General features: G+C 40.2%; 2 protein-coding genes and 1 long non-coding RNA gene across 4 annotated transcripts; 2 read left to right on the plus strand and 1 right to left on the minus strand.

Moving 5' to 3' along the window:
* The first annotated feature begins 88 nt into the window (after positions 1 to 88).
* On the plus strand, positions 89 to 11,132 carry LOC116924836 (terminal nucleotidyltransferase 5C). 2 transcript variants are annotated; one of them, XM_045176692.1, is made up of 3 exons: positions 89 to 326; positions 609 to 748; positions 5,722 to 11,132. In XM_045176692.1, the coding sequence occupies exons 2-3, from the start codon at positions 719 to 721 to the stop codon at positions 7,549 to 7,551; spliced, it is 1,860 nt and encodes a 619-aa protein (XP_045032627.1). In that variant the 5' UTR covers positions 89 to 326; positions 609 to 718; the 3' UTR covers positions 7,552 to 11,132. The 2 variants fall into 2 exon arrangements, with proteins under 2 accessions (XP_045032627.1, XP_045032629.1); XM_045176694.1 differs by lacking the exons at positions 89 to 326; positions 609 to 748 and adding an exon at positions 4,516 to 4,876.
* A 6,695-nt stretch (positions 11,133 to 17,827) lies between these two features.
* On the minus strand, positions 17,828 to 24,303 carry LOC116924910 (protein GDAP2 homolog). The gene is made up of 9 exons (XM_032931513.2): positions 23,999 to 24,303; positions 23,792 to 23,934; positions 23,547 to 23,679; positions 23,380 to 23,489; positions 22,686 to 22,928; positions 20,801 to 20,979; positions 19,671 to 19,835; positions 19,407 to 19,601; positions 17,828 to 19,343 (listed from the first exon to the last, which is right to left on the minus strand). The coding sequence occupies exons 1-9, from the start codon at positions 24,136 to 24,138 to the stop codon at positions 19,155 to 19,157; spliced, it is 1,497 nt and encodes a 498-aa protein (XP_032787404.1). The 5' UTR covers positions 24,139 to 24,303; the 3' UTR covers positions 17,828 to 19,154.
* LOC123470581 lies at positions 20,039 to 23,493 on the plus strand. Its single transcript, XR_006644317.1, has 2 exons — positions 20,039 to 20,349; positions 20,421 to 23,493. It is a non-coding gene; the product is annotated as an uncharacterized LOC123470581 (long non-coding RNA).
* Positions 24,304 to 24,684: the final 381 nt, after the last annotated feature.

Consider the following 24,684-nt stretch of genomic DNA (forward strand, 5'->3'; position numbering starts at 1 on the left):
TGGTTTCAGCTTTTTTGGCAGAGGGCATGAGCGTAGCAGCGGTCCGCAGACCGGAAAAGGGGAGGCTCGAGGGAAAAGAAGAGCTAGTCTCGATTCTGTTTAGGCCGGAGTTCTCTGGTCGATGAAACGCGCCACAAGTGTGTGAGTTGTTCCACGGGTTTCGTCTAAGCACACACTCACGCACACACCGCGTTAATAAAAAAGAAAAAAAAAGCACACACACACGGAGATCCCGCACACACATATCCCCTCAGAAGTGTATGTACGGTGGAAACCAGCCATTGTGTCAGTGTCTTGTGCCAAAGAACGTGTGTGTAACTCTATCGGTAAGTGAAAATTTTTCGGTTATTATTACACACACACATTTGTCTTGTTCTTTTCTTTTTGCTGTGTGTGTTGAATCATGTACATCATGTGCGTAACGACTTTGTCGTGGGGGAGCAGTGTGTGTGTGTGAAAAATCCCCCCGGTAAGCGTGGCCATGAGGCCATGCTTTCCACCCCTTTCGATTTTTGATTCTTAAATAATTAAACATGTTACTATTGGGGAGAGAGAAAAAAGACATCATTTTAATCCTTTTTTTGTTTATTTTATTGCTATTTTTCCAGTGAATTATTGAATTTCGTGGGTGCATCTTGTGACTAAAGTGTGACTATCAAGTCAGTCGGCCGGGATTTGTTCGCCATTTCACTTCACTTTGTACGACACACACGTAAACATGGACAAACCCATTTTCCCTCTCATGCAGGTAAAAAACTAAGCCATTATTCTTAAATTCATGTTTAAAAAGAAAGAAATCTAAAAATAAGTTGTAAATTTTGGAAACTTTTGGAAAATGGCCTTTTGACCCTATCCGATTCAGTTTTTTGGGGTCACGTTCTTTTTTTTCGAGATATCTTTCCACCACACAGACTACAGTTTTCTTTTTCCGAAGGGGGGATTCATGAAAGATTGCACGTGTATTCACCGTGCAGTACATATTTTCTGCTGGACCCTTACCAACTGTGACGTCGTAGGGTTATTCTGGTTTCTCGCATTCTTGTCTCTTTTCAAGCCATTTGGCAGCACCCCTGTTAGGGGGCGCTGCTGCTGTCCACATACCCATTTAAGGGTGGTGTGGCAGTGTGGCCTCGTGATTTTTTTCGATTCACAAAACACCGTCTTTTGTTTTGTTTTTCTGTGCCCGTTCCCCTTAAATGGACGCGAAAAAAATGTTGCCCTTTTTTCATATTTTTTTGCAGAGCTGCACGTTGATGTGACCTTTTCTGTATAATGATGATGAACGTTCCAGAAGCTTCGTGTGTGCTACCCACAGTTTGGATCGATACTGTGTATCGTATGCAGCAGAAAGGGGGGGTTGAAAGCGTGGGCGGATGACGTAAAATGCAGGGGACGACCATCTTTTTTTTTTTTACGTAGTTTTATATTTTCGCCGCATTGCACTCTTATCTCACACACAATGACTGTCTATTTATTAGCACACGCGAAATTGACTTTGGTTCGTCTCAGTCAATGGCAAAATGACGCCCGCGGGCATATCCCCCTTTCCCGTAGACACGCGCCATTTTTCTATAGTCTGCCGCGGGATCTTGTTCAGACTAGCTCTCTGCATCTTTTATTCTTGGTACAGGGCGCCAAAATGTAGGACATTGGTCACGTCGGCCATTGGGTTAAAAATTTTTTTTTTTTTTTTTTTCACTTTGAAATTCTAACGGGAGATGAAGAAAAAAGTATTCCGGTGCGGAAGAGTTGCAGGCCAAAAAGCTACTAGCATTTTTTTTTTAATATCATGTAAAAAAAAAAAAAAAAGTTTGGGGGGAGAGTGTTTTGCTCGTACCAATGTTTATTGACCGGAGGGGTTGGAGTAACGGTGTGCCTCTAAGATGCTGGATTGTTCCCGAACTCTTGCGGGAGGAGGGATAAACATGGTTCAAGGCCGGGCGTCACGTGATCAGCTGAAGAAGAGACCACTACTGAAATAGTAGTAGACGGTAGTAGTCGTGAAAAAAGAAGCAAATGCGTACGGACAAAGACAATCGAAAATGAGGTCAAAGTTTTTGCACGATGTTAATTATATTTATTTTTTTTGTGGCAGATCTCATCAACTTGTCTTGCAAAGCTTATTACTTTTCAAAGTAGGGAAATGAAAAAAAAAAAATTGTGACAACTCATTTTTTTTTTTTGGTTTTCATGGTTAACAATCAGCTGACTTTTCGAGGTCCCTTTGTTTGTTTAGGGTTAAAAAAAAATTTACATTTTCGAGTTCAATGCTCCGGTGATGAACGAAACATGCTGCCTCACGTTCTCTCCTTGTAGAGTCTCCTGTAGTGTTGATGGCTCTCAAATATGAAGATGGTAAAGAAAAAAAAAAAAAGGGTCGAACACGAGTCGGTCACGATCTGAAAAAAACCCGGGAGCGGTTCGATTTTTTGAAAGAAAAACGGGTTCTCTTATTTTGTTTTTGCCCAGTTGCTAAGGCAACTCGAATGCGGTTCATCCGAAATATTTTTTTTTATTTTATTCTTGATCCAAACGCACGTGCTTTGAGCAGGTGTCCGCTTTGCCCATCTGTTCAATTTCCTTTCAAACTCGCACGTCGTGATACGATTTGTTTTGTTTTTTTTCTTAAGAAAGTCAATCAAAAATGGCGAGTCCACGTGAAGTAGGCCTCACGCGCGCCATCCCGTCTTCGTCAAAAGGTTTCTAGCAAGAATGTTTCAAATCTCCTGCCGAAAATCACGTGGGATAGGGCTTCGTACGTCGCACCACCGACTGTATATATATGCAAAATGTTCCATAATGTGATGGGAAGGGAAGCTTTACAATAATGCGACCATTAGTTTTTTTTTATTTTTTTATTTCGCTTGACAAAAAAAAACGTGTTCCATCTACCGGGGTTTTCCCTGTCGCCATCTTTACCACATTTATTTTTTTACATCAACGTTTGTAATGATTGTAGTAATTATCGGAGGATGTTGTGGTCGTCTCGGAGAAACTTCTTATTCTGTTTTTATCCTCACTGGATCACATTTCTTCATACTATAATTAAAACAAAGTTATACATAGAAAAAACAAGTCCCCCATGTGTTATTCTTTCCTTTTCGAGGGGTGGTACTTGTGTTTGTCCGCTTTTTTTTTTTTTTTTCTCTATTTATTGTTTTGGTTGACAACACACACGCGGGTTGCGTGGGTACGAAGGTCAACTCTGTGTGAGACACGATTTTGTTTCCAAGTGGATATCGAAACCGTTTTGGGTACTGCGATTTTTGCGTATGTGACTTGTCTCCGTGTGTGTGTGTGTGTGTGGATAAAAGAAACAAAAAATCGCCTTAGGGAGGGGATAGGTCGGGTGTGATAATTAATTTTTTTTTTTTTTTTATTTTGTTTTTATCCCGTTTTTTGACTTTATCAAGGACATTTTTGGGTGGAGTCGTGCTTTATATCATTTGTGATTGTTGATTTTTCGTAATGTCACTTGCATTTATTTTGGCATGGCAACGAAATGTTTCGTTTGCCGTTAAAAACAGAATTTTAAATTGCACTCGTAAGGTTTCTCAATGGTGATTTGTTTCGCGACATTTCAAATGCGCGTCTTGGAATCAATCAAACTAGAGTAGAATGCAACAGCAGTGGACTGGCTTTCCGATTAGTTGCAACCGGGCGCGAGGGAGAAGGTTAGTAAGAAAAGGGAAAGTGGTTGAAGGTCCTTCTTTTTCTCGTTTAAAGCAAGCCCTTAGGGCACACGGAATTTAAAAAACAAAGTTGGACACAGTTTCACTGGTCGAACTGTACCAATCTTGCTTATTTCAATTGCAAAGCAAATTCTTTGTTTCCAACATTTTGATGGGCAATTCCAACAGGCCAAGTTAAAAGCAAAGTCAGCTTTAAAAACGTAGTTCTTTTCGTGAGTCTGTTAAGAATTTTGGCTCTTTCGGCCGTTGCAAATGACTACCGAAATCCCCTTTTTAAAATTAGGTCAAAGTCACTGGGCTTCCAGTCAAAAAAGTTATAACGAGATTCGCTTCGTACCTAGCAATACGTTACGAGAGTAAATAATATCAGGGCAACTCCGGTATGCAGCCGAACGAATCGCGGCCAAACGAAATTGTCCTCACATGGATGAAAACAAGGCAAGGACGTTTGTTTCCTTTTTTTTTTTTTTTATATCATTAAGTAACATATGTCTATTAAATTTGATGGCATTGTCTTACCTGTAACATAATTTAATTATGAACAAAGAATATTTAAGTCAACACATTTTAAGGGGGGGGGGTGACTACGTGTACAGCAAAGTCGTTTTTTTTTTTTTTTATCATAAGATATGGTTGAGACAGTAATACTTTGCGCGCGCTCTGGTGGCAGCCTAGCGAAACAGCCGTGTGTCCCACTCACCCCACCCCGCACCTTCCACATCTAAACAACTCATGCCTGGACCTGTCTCCCTCTTTATTGCCCTGCGGGTGAGTGGGCGGTTCCTCGGCTGGCGCGCGCGGGTTGGGTCTAGATCACCGTCCGCTTCAATCGTCAGTCGCTCGCCAGTCGCCTAACTCTCCGGTGTGTGCGTATTCCCACCAAGTGTTGAGAGAGGGATAGGGGAAGCCAACCAAAAAGAAAAGAAATATTTTTTTTTTGTCTTGTTATCTTTTTTGTCGTTAAAAAAAAAAAACCCGTTGGTTGACTTTTTCGCAAAATCTATCTGGCACACATTTCGCGAAAAAGAAAATCACGCATTTCTTTGAGTCAATACTCGGTGGAAAAAAGGATTTTCTCAAATTTCTTCGAATCCTTAAAAAAGAAAACAAAACGAAAGTGAAGTGTTAGTAGTGTCGAGCTCGTTGTCCTGTCATTCCCAACTTTTTTTCTGTTGCCAATTTCGGTAAGTCTTCTTTTTTTGAATCACATTTGGCAATGTCGTATTATTCGGGTCGAGAGCGAAAGTGTTCTTTGATTTACGTAGTCTTTTCGGTAGAGAGTGAGAGTGAATGCTTGGAAAACAAGGTCATCCTTTCTAAATGTCTCGTGTACGAATACGTTGGGATGATTAGCCGTTGGATGCAACACACAAGGGCGGGCGGGGGAAGGCATGCGCGGCCGAAAGATGACCAATGGCGTCGCTTCGAAAAGTCAATGTCAAGCCGACTTGGTCAATCAAAACGGTTGGAAGAGTTTCAGGTTTTTTTTTTTCATGGTGAGTGATCGTGCGGTCCATGTGTCTAAATGAAATATTTAAATAAAAAAAAAAGCAAACATGAAAAACTGGTTTTCCCCCAATTGCTCGTTGTGTACGTGTGTGATGGCTGCTCGAAGCTACTCGACAATAACAACAATCTGATAGCCTTAGGGGGCACTGTTATCTGCTCTGACTGAGGATAAGCACCGCCCCGTTAGAATTATTTGTCGGCCTTTTCTTTCTTTTATTATTTCTAGAACTTTTCGTTCGTTCTGTTTGCGATGCGCTTCAATTGAGTTGTGGCCATGCCGGTTTTCTCTCCTTTTTTTTTTTTTTTTTCTTGATGCATGTGTCGCACTTTTCCGGATAGTCGATAACCGTATTAAAAGAGGCTTATAGTTTTTATCCAGTTCGAATCGATACGCGTCGATAGGAAACGCGAAAAAAAAGAGAAAGGAGGAAGAAAAATGAATAGTCGTAACACTAAATAAAAAATGCTTCCGGCGTATTGATAAATTAAATGAATAATTTATTTATTTGTCAAATTGTAGTCTGGAACGTTGGAATTGAGTGGCACGGCCCTGAAACGTTTGGAAGAATTGAAAATCGGCGGCATTGACGTGACAGCCATGGCTACAATGGACGCTCTGAAGATGTTGCGACTCTCTGACGTGGTCAACGGCAACGATCAGCTGGTGGCGGTGGACGAACTGACGGATCTCACTTCTGCCAAACTGTCGTTGGCCAACGAAGCCGAAACGGAAGTGGAGTCTCTGTCGGAGCACAGCAGCGGCGACAGCGACAGCGGCTACGATTTGGGTGGCGACGGTGATCTCGAAGATGTCAGTTTAGTCTCTACGGCGTCCGTCTCTGGCGGATCGCTGTCCAGCCGGAGTAGCGTCACTGGCGGCAGCACGGAATCGTTGCCGCTGGCCGTGGCTCAACAGAGCCAACAGCAGCTGTTGCTACAACAACAACAGCAACAACGTTTCGCGGTTTTGAGTTACGAGCAGGTGTCCAGGGTGCACGACGTGATGAACGAGACGGTGAGCATCCACGGACGTGGCAATTTCCCAACGTTGGAGCTGCGCCTGCGCGACCTGGTGACGCTCGTCCGGGCCAAATTGGAAGCGGACGGAGTGCCGGTCAAGGACATGCGGATCAACGGCGGAGCGGCTTCTTACGTTTTGGCGCTGGATCGCTGCCAACCGCAAGCCTACAACGATTTGGATCTCATTTTCGGCGTGGATTTGTCTTCGGCCCGCACGTTCGATCGCATCAAGACGGCCGTGCTCGACTCGCTGTTGGACTTTCTTCCGGCCGGAGTGTCTCGCACGCGCATGCTCTCTTGCTCCCTCAAAGAGGCGTACGTCTCGAAGATGGTCAAAGTGACGGAAGGCGATCGATGGTCGTTGATCTCTTTGGGCACGAATCATCGCGGCAAGAACGTCGAACTGAAATTCGTTCACAACATGAGGCGGCAATTTGAATTCTCCGTCGATTCGTTTCAGATCATCCTCGACTCTTTGGTTCTGTTCTACGATTGCGCCTCTACGATGCCCATCAGCGAGTCGTTCTACCCGACGGTGGTGGCCGAGTCGGTGTACGGCGACTTCCGTCAGGCGCACTACCACCTCCATCACAAGATGATTGCCACGCGCAATCCGGAGGAGATCCGCGGCGGCGGATTGCTCAAGTATTGCAATTTACTCGTCAAGGATTACCGGCCGGCCGACCCCGATCAGATCAAAACGTTTGAGCGTTACATGTGTTCCAGGTTCTTTATCGATTTCCCAGACGTTGGCCAGCAGCGGCTCAAACTGGACAACTATTTATGGAACCATTTTGTCGGAGCTGACGAAGCCCTCAAGTACGACTATCTCATGACTCTTTACAGCGTTGTCGATGAGTCTACCGTCTGTCTGATGGGTCACGAACGACGACAGACGTTATCGTTGATTCAAGAGCTGGCCTATCAAGCCTATTATGCTGATCAACAGCAACAGCATCATCAACGACAAATGCAGCAGCAACAACAGCAGCAGCAGCAGCACGCCGCCAATCATCCGGCCAGTTACGGTCACGCGCCCGTTTATGAAGTCCGCATTTCTGGATGTCAGCCGACCGTTGTCTATTCCAGCAGTGGTGGATACTTTTACGCTCCTGCCGCTGCTCCTCCTCCGCCGCCGCAGACATCACTCCCTCCGCCAGCTACCACCAGTACTCCTCCTCCGGCCACTAGCACGACTAGCACGACTAGTGGCAGCAGCACGACAGCAGCCGTGACGACAGCATCGCCGCCTAGCGTTTCAGCCGCCACTCCCTGCTATCCGTGCTCAACTCCTTGCGCTTGCTCCTGCACGTGGATGCCTTGTTCTTAAATTAAAAAAAAAAAAAAAAAACAACGAAGAGGAAAAGGGGGAGGAGGAGGATATCCAACACCAAAAAAAACTGCCCGTCCTAGAGGTTTTTTTTTTTTTTTTCTTCATTCCGTCTAAAGACGAGCAGAGGAGGGTTTCTCTCTGTCTTCCATCGTCGTCTGTCTGGAAATTCAACACTTCACACGTCGTGACGCCTGGTGTGTGTTTACACGCAAGTGGATTTATGTTCCTTTTTTTTTTCTCCCTACGCCGACAAAACTATCGTCTTGGCGTTTTTCTTGATCCTTTTCAAAAGAAATTGAACCAAACTCGTATTAAAAAAAGGAAAAAAAAAATCGACCTTCCCCCCATCTCTTTAGCTAGAATTCTATATTTTGTTCTGTGTAGATAAAAAAAAAATCCGTAGCGAGTGGCAAGACAACATCACACATTTAATCACCACCATCATTCTAAAATCATCCCTTCAGAAAAAAAGAAAAAAAAAAAACCCTACTGTTGCTGTGTGTGTGTGTGTTAAGTGTATGTGTATGCCAAGGTTGTTTGTTTTTTTTCCTTCTTCCTTTCTCTCTTCTTTACATGTCTGGCTCACTTTAAAATTAGTTTTCAGCTCGTCCCTTTCCCCACCTTCATTTTCTTGAATGTTTACCATTTTCGACGAGGTCGTCTAGGTAGCATCTCTTTTGTGTTAGGTCCAACTACTTTCCCTTTCCCCTTCAGCATCCTCTCTTTTGTATCGTGCAAGGTGACCCACTTTTCTGGAACACTCTCCCCTTCACCTGCGGAGGAGGGAGCGATCTCTACACATATATAAAAGACTGACCTTTCCCTTTGAATAGGCGAGCGGAAAATCCTGCCCTTCGAAAAATGTGATTCCATCAAAAAGTCTTTTTTTTTTTGTTTTTTTTTTGGTTTTTTAAGGTTGGGAGGGGGTTTTCCCATGTTTAAAAGGCCTAGTAGGGTCGTTTGAATGTCAGGATGTGTTTTCCCAATGTTTATATGTTTCTCTTGGTAGCACCATCCGACAACCGTTCTCTTTTTTTTCCCCCCTCCAATTCGTCCTTCGTATCTTTTTTTTTTTATGTGTTTTTTCAAGGTCTTCAACTTGTGTAAATCAAGTTTGAGACCTGTACTGTGCAAGAAGGCCTCCAATTCACGCTAACCCGCCTGCTCCACAGCGGTGGGGGGACGTAGAAAAAGGAGAAAAAGAAAAGAAAATCATTAAAAGATTTCGGAAAATAACAGAAAAAAAAATGTTTCTAATGCACACTCGAAAAAAAAAAAAAAAAAGGAAAATGCCGCACACTACACACTCTGAATAATGTTTTGTTCTTTTCCGGAGGGAGTAGGTACACACGCATATATATATATATACATAGGAAAACAATTAGCTACCGTCTTTTGTGTTTATTTCATTGTCTCCCTCATCTATTTTCTCCGTGTAAAAACAAAACTTGCTACGTGTGATTATAATAATTTTTTTTTTAAATTAAAATACTTCTCGTTTCGCTTGTTTCGCATAACAATGAAAAATGGCCGACAAGATCCGAATCGATAGCCTCAAAAGAGAAGAAGCAACAAAAGAAAATGTGTAATCCCCCCTGTTTTTTAAGTTGAAAATGTTTTTGTTTTTCCTCGAAAGAAAATGCGTTCACGTCACGTGATTTATTGGCCAAAATTTTCTTATTTTCCTTTTGCAATTTCGACAATTTCAACGTCCTCCCTTCGAAAGATATTGCGACTCTCTCTGTTGGACAATTTTTTCTTCAACTTAATCAGAAAGGAAAAACTGCGACAAGAAAAAAAGAGAAAACAAACGAAAAATTTCTTTTTGGAAATTGTAGCCTTTGCTCGTCTGTGATACGCCCAACCACATCCACACACACACACACAAACAAACAGAAAAACGATGCCAACGCAATTTTCGGCAAAAGAAAAGCAAAACTCGGTTTCGATTTTTGAGAGGGGTGTTTTCTTTCACGGGGGGTAGGAACCGACTCATTCACACATTTCAGAGAGTTTTACAAAACAAAAAGGCAGGCAAAGGAAATTTCTCTCCTATTTCAATGTATTTTGATTGTACTACATGTTTAAAAAAAAAAAGAGCTGGCTCACCTGATCTAAAAACAATTTACCTGAATTTGAACAGAAAAGATGATTGAAATCCCCCAAATTTTTTTTTTTTAAATTTAAAATCTCCTTTAAAAATTCAAAGAGTCGATCTCTTGATGCCAAGATAGAAAGCACCTGACGTGAACGAAGACGAAAGTTAGTTTTCTTTGTTGTTATTGGATGAAAAAAGAAGGTTCGGATCTTTGCGAGTTTTGAATCGATTCCATTTAGACACACATCGCCGACACACACACACGCCAATTTGGTTTAAAAACGAAAAACAAGCAAAAAAAAATTTGCATTATTTCTCTGCTCCCCCCCCCCTACCATCTTCCCCGGCTATTGTGGTGAAATCAATGTGATATATTATACAACGTTATCCTTGTGTGTATTTTTTTTTTCCCTCGATGTCTCCAGTTTTTCTCTTCCTCCATTTAGTTTCTCTTCTATTTTTTTTGGGCTCCCATGCGCCTGAATATTTTTGTCCCACTAATTACACAACAACCAGCTGTACCCCAATTTCTCCTTGGTATTGTTTGAATGGATGTGATTTACAATATCTTCCAAGAATGCAAACATCTACCCCCCTTAAAAAAAAAAATCCTAGATTTATTGTACTAGAGGAAGGAAAACATTAAAAAAAAAAAAATATATTTTTCTTTAATTTCCCCTTGGTGTGGTTCATTATAATTTTTTGTTTGCCTTCCAATCAATTATGCGCATTTGGTTCGGGGGTTTTGTTTTTTTCTCCTCTCTATACATAACAGTTTCTTATACATACTACTATTATACATATTATTATTAATATTCCTTTTTAATTGTAATCATCATTATGGGGTCAAGGCAAAACATGTGTGCGATTCTCTTTTGTTTTTTCTTCTGGCTTTTTTTTTTTGTTTCATCTTTTTTCGTAGTTGAGAAAAACAAAAAAAAAATTTGTTGTAGATGAGGATAGTGGCAAACGTGTCGACCCCACCTGTTGTATTTGTCTGATCCGATTTTGTAAAACCAAAATGTTCTTCCATCCAAGAAAAGAGGGACACAGATGTCGCCGCAACATAATGGATGATGGTCCATTTTGTTTTCCTTTTAACCCTCTTCACATTTTTTTTTTAAAGGCGAAAAAAAAAGCAAATTCCTATTATCGAGAACAGAAGAATGACAAAAAGAAAGAAAAAAAAAAAGGAAAATCCTCAGGTGTCATATCCAATTTTTATGTGTGTCTCTTTTGCGCGCTGATGTTCGAAAACGAAGGAAACTGGAAAACGATTAAAAATTTCTCTGTGAAAACAATCTTTTTCTTGATGTCTTTAACCTTTCGATTATTATACAACAGTAGGTCATCATCGAGTCGGCTGCAAAGAAGACAAAACAATCATTTGTGTGTCTGTACAAAAAAAAACCAAAAAAAAATTCATTGTAAAACCAACAAAATACGCAAAAAAAAGTCAAATAAATTGTGTTTAAACTCATAACATTTTTTCTTTTTATTTCTCTTGATTAAAAAAAAACCAGATCCTGAGGCGTCTGTGATCGCTATTTTAGATTTAAAAAAATTCGCAGGTCAACACCTATACGCAACTATTGCATAAAAACGTAGAGCCCAGTCTAAAAATAAAATCGAATCTATAGTTGTTTTAGTATTGGAGCGTAACGAGGTATTTTTAAACAACCACGTGCTCTACTTGAGGACGACGTCAACGACCTAGAAAATATACGTATAGAAATTTTAAGGGTCTACGTAGTTAGAGCCATTAGCCTCCATATTACAAGGAATATCTTTAATGTGTGTTTAGGTTAAGGCAGCCGGCACACTTTTTTTTCCCTTCAGAAACACAACTGAAAAACTTAAATTCGCTTGCAACATCAAACAAAATTCAATCTTTAGCTACACGTATATAGCCATTAAAAATGAAAACATCTACATAACGATCCCCCCCCTGAAAATAAATGAGATGATCTACAACCGAAGGCGAGAGATTTTTGGAGACCCGACATACTTTTTCCTGCATTTCCTTCCCAATAACACTTTACTGGTTTCCAAATAGGAGAGAAGCTACTAGCGAAACAAAAGGAGAAAACACGCTCATTTTATGTTTTTTTTTTCTTTCATATTTACACCGTTCTCATTTAGCGACGAAGAGGATAAATTGGATTGCAAAAGACTTCCGCACGGCGTGACGTCACTGTTCGCGGGTCATTCACACAGTGCTATTAAGCCTGCGTATTATTTGAACGAACATGCAAAGACGCTTGTCAGAAGGGCAAAAACATTCGAAATGAAAATGTAACGGTACACATGCAACATGTGATGGCTGGCGTCTTTTATTTTCGAGACTCCGACAATAATCCCCCCCCCCCTCAACCCGTTGGGTATGTACACGCCCTAGTCGAATAAGTCTGCAGAAATCATTTGAAATTCAAAAAAAAAAAAAAAAAAGAATTCGAGACCTCGATTTTTGAAAAAAAAAAATGTTTTTCATGCACCCACTTCAAATACAAACATAACACACGAGTATGTATATAAAATGCTGACATTTGACCCCGCACGTTCGCCTCCCCTTCGTTCATCCACCGCCAACACGCCACCTCCTCTTTTTTATCCTTCGCGTCTTTGAACTTAATCACAGCAACCTACTAGCCCACATCGAATTGAAAGCCCAATTATATACATTTTTTTTATCTTTCCTATGGCGTTTCACTAATCGACCTCGACTTCATGAAAAGAACCGTACCGAGAAAATTAGAATAGAATTTCAGAAAGAAAAAAAATTTAACGGGAATTTCTGTTTGCTGACCTCTTCGTCTTTTGTGATGCCCGTGGTGGATCAGCATTTGTTCTCCCAAAAAATGTTTGCATTTACAAGTTCAAAGTCTTCTCAGCAAATTAAAAATTGTTTTTTTTTATTTTCTTGTTATCGTTTAATTTTTTCCTCATTAAGCGAATCGGCAGATCCCGCTGACTGGGGTCGGATAAAAACAAATTCGACAGACATCTATGAGACAGTATACATCATGAAGGATGTGATACATATATACGCTAGACTGGCTAACTAGTTCAAACTGCCTAACCCTTTCTTAACTGTTGTTTAGGAAAAATATAAAAGAATTTAACAGCATTGCCAAACATATTTTAGCGAATTTAATTAGTTTGTGCGTGTTGATTATTTCATCGATTTGTTTCGGGTATACGATATAGAAACAAATGTCGATTTTTATTTCGTTAGATGGAGGACGAAAAGAACAACGGTGCCGCATTATGGTCTGGTTACTCTGAAGAAGGAAGAAGAAGAACGAAACAAAACAAAAATTAGATGTGATAAGGAGAATCGGTATGGAAGCCATAAGAATTTCTTTTTTGTTCTTTTGTGTATCGACGCGGAAATTTTTTTGCTATTCCCATCCCCCTTTTTTTAACCTGTGTTATTTTTATTCAAGGAATGTGACAATGACGGTTAAAGGAGCTTGTAAGAATCAATAGCATGTCGGTAATCGCTTTTCTTTCAGCGTTTCGTAACGACATTCAAGGCAATATGTCAACACCATTTCAAAACATTATAATTTTACGACCGATTTCCAAACATTTGATGAATTAATTATCACGTTCGATGAGAAACCTTTAGTTTTACCCGTAGAAATGAGCTAATTGCGACATTAAAATCGACTTTTAGATTGGGCGTTGATCCCATTGCACAGCCCAGTTCATTTTGACTTATCTCTATAAATGAATTCATCTACACAGACATACATATGCATCGACATAAACGACCTTGTTTGACTTTCATTAAATCCTACATTCGTTTTTTTCCTGGCGAAATCAACTAAAGGCGATTGCCAAACATCAGCATTATAGGTCGATTGTGAAAAAAAACGAAACGAGAATAAATTGAAAAGAACTGTGTCTTGTTATTCTGCTGTGTGCAAGTATAAGAGAGAGGGATTCTTAAGAGCAGGAGGACGATGAAAAAAGTTGATGACCTTGATGACGCGTATGGTGAGCGGGACGGCACGTCCACGTGAACGCCACATTTCCGATTGAAGGACGAACGACGGGTCAGCTTTGTACCTTTCCCTTTTTCTGATGAAAGAAAAAACATTGGGAAAAAAAATGTGCTGCTTCTAAATGAAGTTGTAAAAACGAAGCGAGGAGAAAACAACATGCATGTTGAGAAATGTGATGTAGAGCCAATAGATGCGCCAATTGTGAAAATCGCTCAAATTGCATTTAGCCCGGACAAAGTCTAAACAACAAACGGATTGAATTCGCCACAAGACATTGCACAGGATGTTACACTTTTCTGTTTGAGCTCGGTCATCATTTCGTCACAACGTATACATCTATCCAAACGATCTGATGCAGCGATTCTTTGATCGATATTTCTATAATATATTGTAGACTTTAAAGAAATTGTTTATTCCAGTTCGTATTTTATCAGATGTGTTTTGCTTTACATGTCCGGTGTCTTGTTTTTACGCATAGTTTTCGATAAATATCAGCAATGTTTAGTCTCTTTCTCTTTGCGTTGCAATGTGTCCCGCATTGTCTTAACCCCCTTCTAAAAAAAAAACCTGTTTCTTTGTCGTGAGTAATTATAAAATTTTTTTACAAATAATAACCGGGATGTGACCGCACCCAAATTTTTGAGAAATTTGAAATAAGGAAAATCACACCATCACATGTAATACATTTTGGCATTTGTTATCCAACAATCAAGGCATAATAAAACGTCCATTGAATGCCAATCTTTCTTGTTTTCATTTTTCTTAAATAGATTAATTTTTTTTGTGTGTGCAATTCGCTTCGTAATAAAGGAAAGAAGACAAATCTCGTTTAAACCCCTCAATTTATTGGCGCGGACTCCATCACGAAAATGGAATATCCCTGCAGCATCAGTCAACATCGTTTAACCACCTATCAACATTTTGATTGCTTTTCCGCTCAAACAGCAAACTATGCCCAAAAGAGTAATCAAATTTGAAACGGTTGCAATTACGACATTTGAAATTCAATTTCCGCACTCTAGCCAGAATGTGTTTTTGGCTTTAAAAATGATGTATGAATGAGAACCTCGGTTCAACGACTCACATACCTCAGGTGAAATAAATACAGCGAGACGAGTCCTTCGTATTTGTTATGCATCGAATTCGAAAACTTCCGTTCAACCTTGTCAAGTTGATTGTGTAAATTTCGGACAGATGCAATTGTAATACAACAACATTAAAAGCTTCGATTGACAAGATGCGTAACCTTTGCTGCCAATCCATTATTACACGGTACGCACTTTGTTAGTATATACACACAAGGTTGATACGACCGTTGAGACATTGGAAATCACGCGTCGATGATTAAGCGAAATTTTTATTCTCTCTCTGTTTTAAATGGAGAAATCTGCACAAACCGCAAATCATTTAGCAGAGAGAGAGAGAGAAAAAGCTTTAAACCCAATTTTCTGCTGTTTGGACGGTGAAATACTTTGATTTTCTCTCTGCGGATGTCAATGGCTTCTTGTTACCTGTACGCAAGAGAAAACAGTTCCTTAAAAATTACCTTGTCAACAACGGTCTATTCAATTTTATATGGCCTTTGTCTTGTAATTATAGACATGCCCTGGATTGCGCCTTTCCGCCCAGGGAAAAAACAGTTTGTTTGCTCATCCATCTTTGCCAATTATTCTAACCGTACAATATGTTAAATAAGGAAAGATCTTTTACATTTGTCACGAAGCTAACCGGAAGACTTGATTCAAATATACGGATGAGGAATTGAATAATTGGCTGATACAGTGAATTGGGTGAGCCGCATATAGTAATTAAAACTGGCTATTGAGAATAACGGGCATCCCAATTTTTAAAATCTGAATTCGTGACGTTATACCATTAAGTATAGCAGCTGCTTTGCAACGTGTTTCGTCCCGGACGCACGGATCACGCTCCCGCGGCGCGCAAGGTCGCACAGCAGTAACGCAGTAAGTTTAGCAAAAATGAAATATAGGCCGTTGCTGTTTGTTTTTTTTGTGGAAATGTTGTGCGAATCAGACCAAGGTCTTTATCACCATCAACACAACATTCAATAAGTAAGTTAAGGTGTAGGAGAAAAAAAAAAATGTCCAAAGGTGGGACCCACACAGAAACGCACCTTTCACGTGTGAGGGGCGTCTGGTTTCACGCCCGTTGCACGGCCGCTACTTTGTAAAAGTAAAATATACAAATTTTTAAAAAGTCCAGCTCAACTCATCGTATTATGCGTGATAACAAAAGACATGCGATCATCGATGCTCGTCGGAACAATTATTATTTTTATTCGTCCAGTCGGCCTGGCAAACCTCCGTTGTTGAGCGGGCATTCTAAACGTATGCATGCGTACGTTCTTAAAGGCAAAAGTGAGGGGAAGAAGAGATTGCCACGACCGGCAGACAAAGGAAGTTTTCACCTTGAATTTTATAGTTCTCTTTTTTTTTCCCGTTTTTTTTTTTTTTTAAGATACGTTTTGAAACTACGTCTTAGTTTACGGAGCTAGAATCGTGCATTTCGTGCCGACATCACAAGTGCGTACTGTGGTAGCGCAGCATGTGCGCGTATTTCCTCCATCAACCCAATTTTTTGGGAGGTTTCGCTATGAAGGGTATAGTCAAAACCAGGTCAGTAGACTTTTTTTGAATGCGCAATTTTTCGCGGGGTTTGATAATCACTGGCAATCCTATATTTTGCCAGAAGATCAAAGTTCAAGCAAACCCCGTCGAAAACGTGGTATGGGATGGCACACATTTTTAGGTTTTTCAGTATGACCTGATTTCCCTCAATCATTAAGAAAAAGAGGGACGTGATGAGACGTAAAGCAAACATATTAACCCTCGCCATAATTTATTAATCATTACAAAACTCCAGCAATATAAAAACGGAATATAACGTCCTTGTTTTTCGTCGCTTTCTTAAATTTTAAAATTGCCATTTGGGGTGGGGGGTATACGTATCCGAAAACATCTGTTAGTTTGATATAGGCCCTATTTAATGAGCGCTGACGAAGAGAACAAACGACCTCTAAAGGAGAACAACAAAAACAATACGACACTCGTCTGATTGAGTTAAATTGCGACATCGCTGGAAAAACGAGTTCCCTTTAGAACTGGAAACGGTCACATTTAGAACATATTGTGCAACATCTGTTGGCTCTCCCTAGTTTTTTTTCTTATTATCTTGATACTATTGGTGGCCGTCGTACCATTTCAAGACTCTTGTGCAATAGGTCGACAACAGGTAAGACGCAATAACAGGCGGATGGAATGGACTTGCCGTTGGGGACTAGTAACGTCAAGGCGGCCACGACCTTTGATTTTAAAAAACAAGAAAATTATACAAAAAAGGGGTTTGTGCAAAGTCCAGCAATCCTCTCTGTCTGTTTCCCATCCATCAAACGAGTGGCGAGTCTGCCGCGCACGAGACCTCCAAACCACTTTGCATTCTCGCCAAAAATGAGAAGAAAAAAGAACCCTAAATTAAAGAGAAGAAATAATAACATGCATCCATGTAAAAAAGTATCTATCTATACGCAGAATCACGGCAGCAAGGTCGTTATTCATTTGCGTGCGGGTGCCACTACCACATTCCCCTAAATGAACGGAATTATACCGTTCCTTCGTCTAGTCATAGCCATTGTCGACATCAATACATAATCGCGATTCAATTGAAATAAATCCAGTCACCTTCAGTGTTTAATAGAGACTGTTTGTACATTGGGTTTAGGTGCGACCGTCGGACTAGGAGAAAACCCATAACTTTGAATTGAATTATCTCAAAAACTTCCACAAAAAAATTATATAATATAATATTATATTAATCATGTATATTTATATATACATCGAGGGTTTAAAAAAAAAATAAAATTAGTGAAAGAGTGGAGCTTATCTTTGTCGGGCCTATTGTTTTAGGCCAACAAAGAATTTGCAACTTCACCTGTTGTTCAACCAAATTTAAACGCTGCGCCCGAAAACAATAATATTAGGTTTTCCGTTAATTATGTAGTTTCTGAATAAAACGGAATAATGTAGTCATCTATTGTTCTTGATTTGGCGTTTTCTGACCAATGACAAGATACTCCACAACATGACATCGCACAATAAAAGACTCCAGTCCGTCTGAATGGATGAAAATCAATTAAAAGACATTTTAATTCAACGTTTTATCATTTTGTATTCGAATCTCGTACAATGTAATAAACTACGCACTACACGAAAGTTCGGGCGGCTATTATTGTTTTAAACATTTCTTTTTCTTTCGCTTGTTTTGTGTGTGTGTTGGCTTTGATAAATGTCGCATATTCTTCTTCAACAACTATTTCTTTTGGCTTGCGTTCGCGAAAAAACCAAACAAAAATGGAAAAAGAAAACTCACGTTCACAGCATCCGATGTAAAGTTTGTTTATAGTGGAACGAAAATTCATTGAATAATAACTAGATGTAAGTATTTAGGAGAGGAAAAAAAAGAGAGAGGAGAGAGAAAGGGAGAATAAGAGGAGGAGGGCAAGGTCGTACAATCACGAACGGCCGGTAAGATTCTAGGATAGCATCTCGTAGTCGTCGCATAACTAATGGTTGGTAATGGCAACCCTTTCAAAAAACCTGGATGGGAGACAACGACTTTGTGAATGGTGCGAACCAGCAAAGGAGATACAAAGAGGAAAGAGAGGAAAAGATAAACGGCTGGAAAAGTGCCCAAAGATGCAATGAAAAAGAGGAAATTGATAATATCCAAGAAATTGCGGAAAGTGAGAGTGGGACGTTAAAGCGATCGTAAGAAGAAGACGGTCTTACTCCTCAAAAAGACTAAAGAAATGGGAAGACGGATACAAATCCCTACAACAATCTATCGCGAGGCACTAATTTGACACAAGCTACGCTCTTCACTCACTTCGTATAATTATATGCATAATAATAATAATAAAAAAAAAAAAGAAACAGTGCCGCTGTTCGATTCCTTCCTTTGGTTTCACCTAAAGTTTTTTTGTTGTGTTTACCTGATCACAAAAGATTTTGTTGTTGTTAAAGAATGGCACGGCCATGTAAGAAAAATGTTTCGCAGCAAAGTACAAAAATACGACCAACAAGCGAAAAAATTGTGGACACGTGAACGGCCGACTAGTACATTGTCCACCCGGCCTATCGATTCCCCCCACCCCCTTTTTTTTGCTTTTCTATCTTCTTCTTAATTACTAAATGAAACAAGAGTATTGTGAATCAACAATAAAAAATGGACGATCTCAGCAACGAGAAACTATTGCATCGGACTGGCTTTTGATCACGGCCAGTTTCTTCTTCTACGCGCAACAAATCTTATTGTGTGACGACACTAATGTGAACAAGGAAGAGGATCGGGCGTGTGTGTGTTCGGAAAGGACATTTTTTGTTTGGTTTTTCTTTTGTTACTTCGTACGTCGAAAGAGGGATGGCTCTCGTGGAAGTGGACATATCGTTTTCAGGGCTCAATTATAACTGGCTTCATTATTCGTCGCTGCTCGGCTGTTCGACGTAACGGACACCGTTGACAGTCATGTCATATTCAGTGATGAAGGCAGGGATTTCCAGTTGATCCATATTGATGATGTTGTACAAGTATTCGACACCGGGTACAGAATGAACTTTATGCTTGATGGCCGGGGCCATAAATGTCAGGAACCACCAAGTCATGACCTTGCATCAAACGATGATAATTTCAAAGCTCTTAAATTAACACCTTACGCGTTAATTAAATACCTTCGTCCAAAAAGTGGGATGAATTATGTAAAACCCTTTCAAATTTTTCTTGTGCCTGTATTCCAAGACGTTGTAGACTTCCCTCATCCACGTCATCGATGGATGATTATGCCCCTCAGTAAGCGTGTGGAAGTATAGGATTATGTAATCGCCTTTGACTAGAGGATCAAGCAATGAGATCAAGTACAAAAGAGCCTGAGCAAAAACAACAAAACAATTATTTTTAAAAGATAAAATCGCTCGTGTTTCTTGGACCAATCTTACCTTGTCTAAATTGATTTCATTAAAATTAAACCATTTGCCGATAAAGACGACTACGGGTCTACCAAACTTGTCCGTCCCGCTCTGGTAGAGGCATCCAATTCCGGAAACTTCTGACAAATCTTCGGTTTTGGCTCGGCGCAGCAATCGTTCGTACCTTTCATGATGCTGAAATAATTCGACAAAAAAACAAACACACATTGGAGCTACTGTTTGTAAACATGACACTGTAAATAACTAAACACGACATTCGCAAGCTGATGTTGTAAGCATGGGGGTTTATTACACCGTCGCTATGACGATGTAAAAATGTGGGCACCATCAAAACTGCAAACTTTTTCACACTCCCCTACCTACCCCGTCCTCAAGGTTCAGATTCATTTCCTTAATTATGTATACTACAACGGTGACAACAACACTCTAGGGATCACAACAATCACGCAGTTGTTTTCGTCCCTTTTCCGTCAACACGTCAGTTGCTAGGCATGGACGCCATTGCAACATCGACCAAACTTCCCTAAACCTCAGTCGAGTTTCAGCAGATTTCGTGCGTGGAAGGAGCAACTGTTAAACAGTCGCTAATCAGCAATCAGTTTTTACAACAACAAAGAAATACATAATAATCAATCAATCAGAAAAGAATCCATCCGAACGATCCAGTTGAGCAGCTAAGCGCCCTGCGGTAAGATACATTTCTTTGCTAATCAGTGATAGCACATCAACAGCTATGTTACAGTAAACATCCCGTTACAGCTTTGTTCCTCCTGGCGGACGACTATTGTTTCATGCTAGTTACGCCATTCAGCCTTGCACGAAACGGATTCGGGATGTGGCGCACGCCAAACTTTATTGCATGACGTAGGCCAGGCGTATCTGTTTCACGTGTCCTAATATACTGGATCCATGTTTTTGTGAGCTCGTTGAATCTCCGACTAATACGCTAACTTTCAAGGCGCCTTATGTTTACGTAAACATGAGAAATGCAACTACAAACTTGAGGCGCATTGTTATCGGACAAAGGTTAGCTGGAAATGATGATTCATGTCGGCCTTTACAGCGAAAGTTGGTCGATAAGCTTTTGAGGCCTGTAAGGATAGTAAAAACGTATGACGCAACAACTGAACGATATTTACCTGGACTTGTAAAGTCAGATGATCAATATCGGTAACGGGTTGCCCAACACGTTGATGACTGGGTTGGCCCAACAACTTTTGCCGATCGACATCGTCCTCCATCTGTGCGAAAGAGTGTTCACCAACTGACACGCTGCAACCAAATTTGGCACTGAGATCTTGAGGCTCCTCCCACGAATCTACGTCAAAACAAAGTCAAAATTACAATAACAGTTAATAATAATGGTAAACACATTTTGGGGTGGGCGATGAACTCTGTAAACTATTCTGGGCGGGAGTTAATACTTTGATTCCCTCTCTGACGTCAGTTCGAACCGGAGCGTTTCTCAAACAAAATAAACCAACAAAACGCAAGCCAAGTCCAACACGCAGATGAAGCTCCGCATGTGCGACAGAAGCCGAAAAGTACGAAAGAAAAAAAAAGAAGAAAAAAAAAAAAGAGTAGGTTGCATCAAACTATCGAACATCAAAAGTTACGGGGGGTTTCTGATGCAAGCAAAGACTTGGCCCAATCCCTCACGACATTGGCACGGATCGATACCGCTAGTTCCCCTGTTGATGGTGACAGTGTCGAACACGGGGAACTCTGGGAAGGATTTCTACATGGTGCAAATTGAACAGGGCTGACCTTGACTTTAACGAAATCAAGACAACCTGAGAATGAGGTCACCTTTATTTTAAAACAGCCGTCACCGGCAGTAGGGCGCGGTCGAAAACTGGCGGTTCAGTTAACACAGTAGACCCGGATCTAAGTCGGAGGCGTATGTGGCTTTCCCACTCCGAAAAATATAGAAAAAAAATTAGGTCTAGAAAGCCTTAATAGCTATCTATGGAACAAATCGCTATTGGCTGGAGCAGAATTTCACTTTTTTCTCGCCGAAGGCTGAAACTACCAGCGTAACGACACACCAACGTACTGGCACCAAATGACTCGTCCTACGCGTTCGAAAATGTTTTTAACTAACGATGCCGATGTTGTAACCAAAAACCGATAAGCTCTCAGATTACTATCCTATCTTGTAAACAAAGGTGCACCAGCCTGAACCGTGACTATGCATCAGACTACTTGATGACACGAATTCCAAAGATCACAAAATCGTGCCTAAATTTACATGTTTTTACAGTCACCTTTCGTCATTAGGGCAATTTAGGCACACGGAATAGAAGGATCACAATAGACAGACGACAGAGCCTCGAGCATAAACCGACTGTGACATGAACAACTGACACACTGCTGGCCTGCAGGAACTAATCGACACAGCACCAAAGGAGAAAATCGAAAAGAGAAAAGAAAAGCTACATTGCCACACCTTTCATACCGACCAACTTCAATTGTAATGAAATGGTAAAAATCTGATGATCAACAATACAACTGGAAAAAAACCGAGCTTGGCGTTATCACTTGAAGTAATGTCGATTCACTTCTGCTCTGGCGACTGAGCAGATGATGCTGCGCAACAAAACCATGACGCACACTCTAAAGTCTCAAGAGGGTAAGGCTTTTTCTTAAAACCGGATTCTCTTCTTGGCGCATGCGCGTCTCCCTCTGCTTCAGAACCGCAGAGGAAACCAGTAAAGAACCATATCGCTTTTTATCGTGCACCCGGCATAAGAATACGCCTCTGTATTCGCTTGCAAAATAAGCGGTAAAACGTTTTTCTATCACACACACACACAGAAAAAAAAATGTTTCCTTTGCTAAACAAAAGAGGCTGACCCTTCGTGTAATATTGGGCAATAAAATCCAGGGGATTTGTGGTAAAAGGAATTGGGACGGAAGAGTTTCTTTTGTACTCTAGCCCTTTTTTTTTTTTTGTAACCAGAATGAGGTTTACCGCGTTTTCATGCAATGCGACGTCAAGTAAAGCAGAAATGTAATTTTTACCTTGGAACGCATGCTGAGGATTATCAATGATGCGGATACGTCGGTCACTGATAATGGGTTCACCATTTACCGGATCCCCAATTTCGAATGGCAACTGATAACGAGAGAATTCGGCTTCCTGGACACTGCGCGGAAAATACAGCGGCGACAGGACTTGATAAATGCCATAATTATTGGCGTCCAAAACGAGAATGACGCTCTCGATGCTGTCACCATATTGCTCCAAGAATCTCCGGATCGTCCCTTGAATGACAAACAAGTTACTTGATGTTATTTCACATTTACTATTGGAAATGTTTTCCACCAATTTGCAACTAAACGATTATTTCGAAAAATAGATTAATATCTTTGTTGACGCAAAAAAAATTCAACTATTGAGTATTGCAATACTTCTACAACACGCTAATAATCAATGGCCTACACGATTATGCTACTATTCAAGACTTTCTGGCTCCAAGCCAAACTGGGGACTTTATGGACTGTTGCCAAGTTTCCCCCTCAGCATCGCATCTCCCAAGACACTCAATTGATTTTCTCCGACTGTCAGCGTTTGTGACAGACCTCAGTCATAACTTAAGCAATTTTTTGAAAGATTAAGTTAATTAAACTTAATAAAAAAAAAAAATACCATGTACCATTTGAAATGTAATAAATAAAGATTACTGGTAAAGTCAGAGGAAATTAGATGAATTACTTAATGCCAGATGAGCTCCTTCATCTGGAGGGTATCCTCTTTTGACAGTATAGATGATGGGTATAGCCACACTTGAAAGATGATATTCATGAACAAGTTCCATTACATTCCTGTTTTAAATGCCAAAACATTAAAATCAGAGCTATTTTCAAGCCAGCTATGGTTACCTGTAACAAAAATAAAGGGCGGTTTCTGCAGCAGTTTTGTACCGAGCATTATACTTGGGGCCAACTGTATGTATAATATAGCGGGCAGGTAAGTCGAATCCCTGAGTAATTTTTGCTTCACCTGTCCTGCAATCTTTAACATTGAGACTGTGATTAACCAGAGTAGAAATGGTTATTTAACATGCAATTTTCTTTTTATGACTTGGAGTAATATGAGTTGTGCAAACAAAATGTGCTTTACTTACATTTTATTTTGGTGGTTAGCTCTTCTTTTAATTTACTACCAGCACATTCTATCACTTTTTGACTTAATTGAGAACTTTCAGTGAATGATTCATTTGTGGGATGTACCAAAGCATTTACAGATAATGCGGTAATATCTCCTTCCCTGTGTCCAGAAAAAGAACTGTAAGAGTTTTGAAATGAATCAAACATGAATTAGGAAAGATTACCATAAAATTATTTTTTTATTGAGATCGGGGCGATACTTGAATGGGGCTGATTCATGATAACTTTCCAACCCAAGAATTCTAAGGAAAGATGAATTCGTGGCGTTGGTTTCCGACCAGCGTGCCAAACTTTCCACTTCCATACTCACAATTATTAACGAACAGAAAAACACAAATGTATCAATTGAGCCCCGTAGAAATCATGGACAATAATTGTGACCGAACAGTGATGTCAATTCCAAAAAAAATAAAGAGTTTTGTCAGCCATCAGTCGTATCACGGTACAAATATAAGAGGTACAATGGTATTATGAACCCTATCACCTAAAAATGTCAAACAGTAGATTCGTACGTCGCTAGAGGCGCTAGTTTAAGCGCAAAATATATTTATTGCTATGTTAACTCATTAACTTTCATAAGTTATGGCAAACTACATTTTAACAAACTGGTACCAGCAAATTATTATCATTTTGTCATTAATACAGACATTTTAAGTTTATGAATACCACCTAATCAAAATTCAATAGTACTTCGCCAACTAGCAGACAAAAGTGAATTTCGATGGCAGCACAACTAGCGGAAAAAATAAACCGCGAACCATAGCCAGACACAAAATTGTTGGCAATCGTTCCTCCATAGATATCCAATCTCTATAAGTCAGCCGGAATTTGGCTGATAGATGGGGGTTCA

The sequence above is a fragment of the Daphnia magna genome, linkage group LG1 (genome assembly GCF_020631705.1).
Source record: "Daphnia magna isolate NIES linkage group LG1, ASM2063170v1.1, whole genome shotgun sequence".
Classification (NCBI taxonomy): domain Eukaryota; kingdom Metazoa; phylum Arthropoda; class Branchiopoda; order Diplostraca; family Daphniidae; genus Daphnia; species Daphnia magna.

Coding starts and splice junctions, on each gene's coding strand:
- LOC116924836 (XM_045176692.1), top strand. CDS start 719: ATGGACAAACCCATTTTCCCTCTCATGCAG. Junction 749..5,721: donor CCATTTTCCCTCTCATGCAG/GTAAAAAACTAA, acceptor GTCAAATTGTAG/TCTGGAACGTTGGAATTGAG.
- LOC116924910 (XM_032931513.2), bottom strand. CDS start 24,138: ATGGAAGTGGAAAGTTTGGCACGCTGGTCGGAAACCAACGCCACGAAT. Junction 23,680..23,791: donor GCTAACCACCAAAATAAAAT/GTAAGTAAAGCA, acceptor TCAATGTTAAAG/ATTGCAGGACAGGTGAAGCA. Junction 19,602..19,670: donor ATGAAATCAATTTAGACAAG/GTAAGATTGGTC, acceptor GTTTTTGCTCAG/GCTCTTTTGTACTTGATCTC.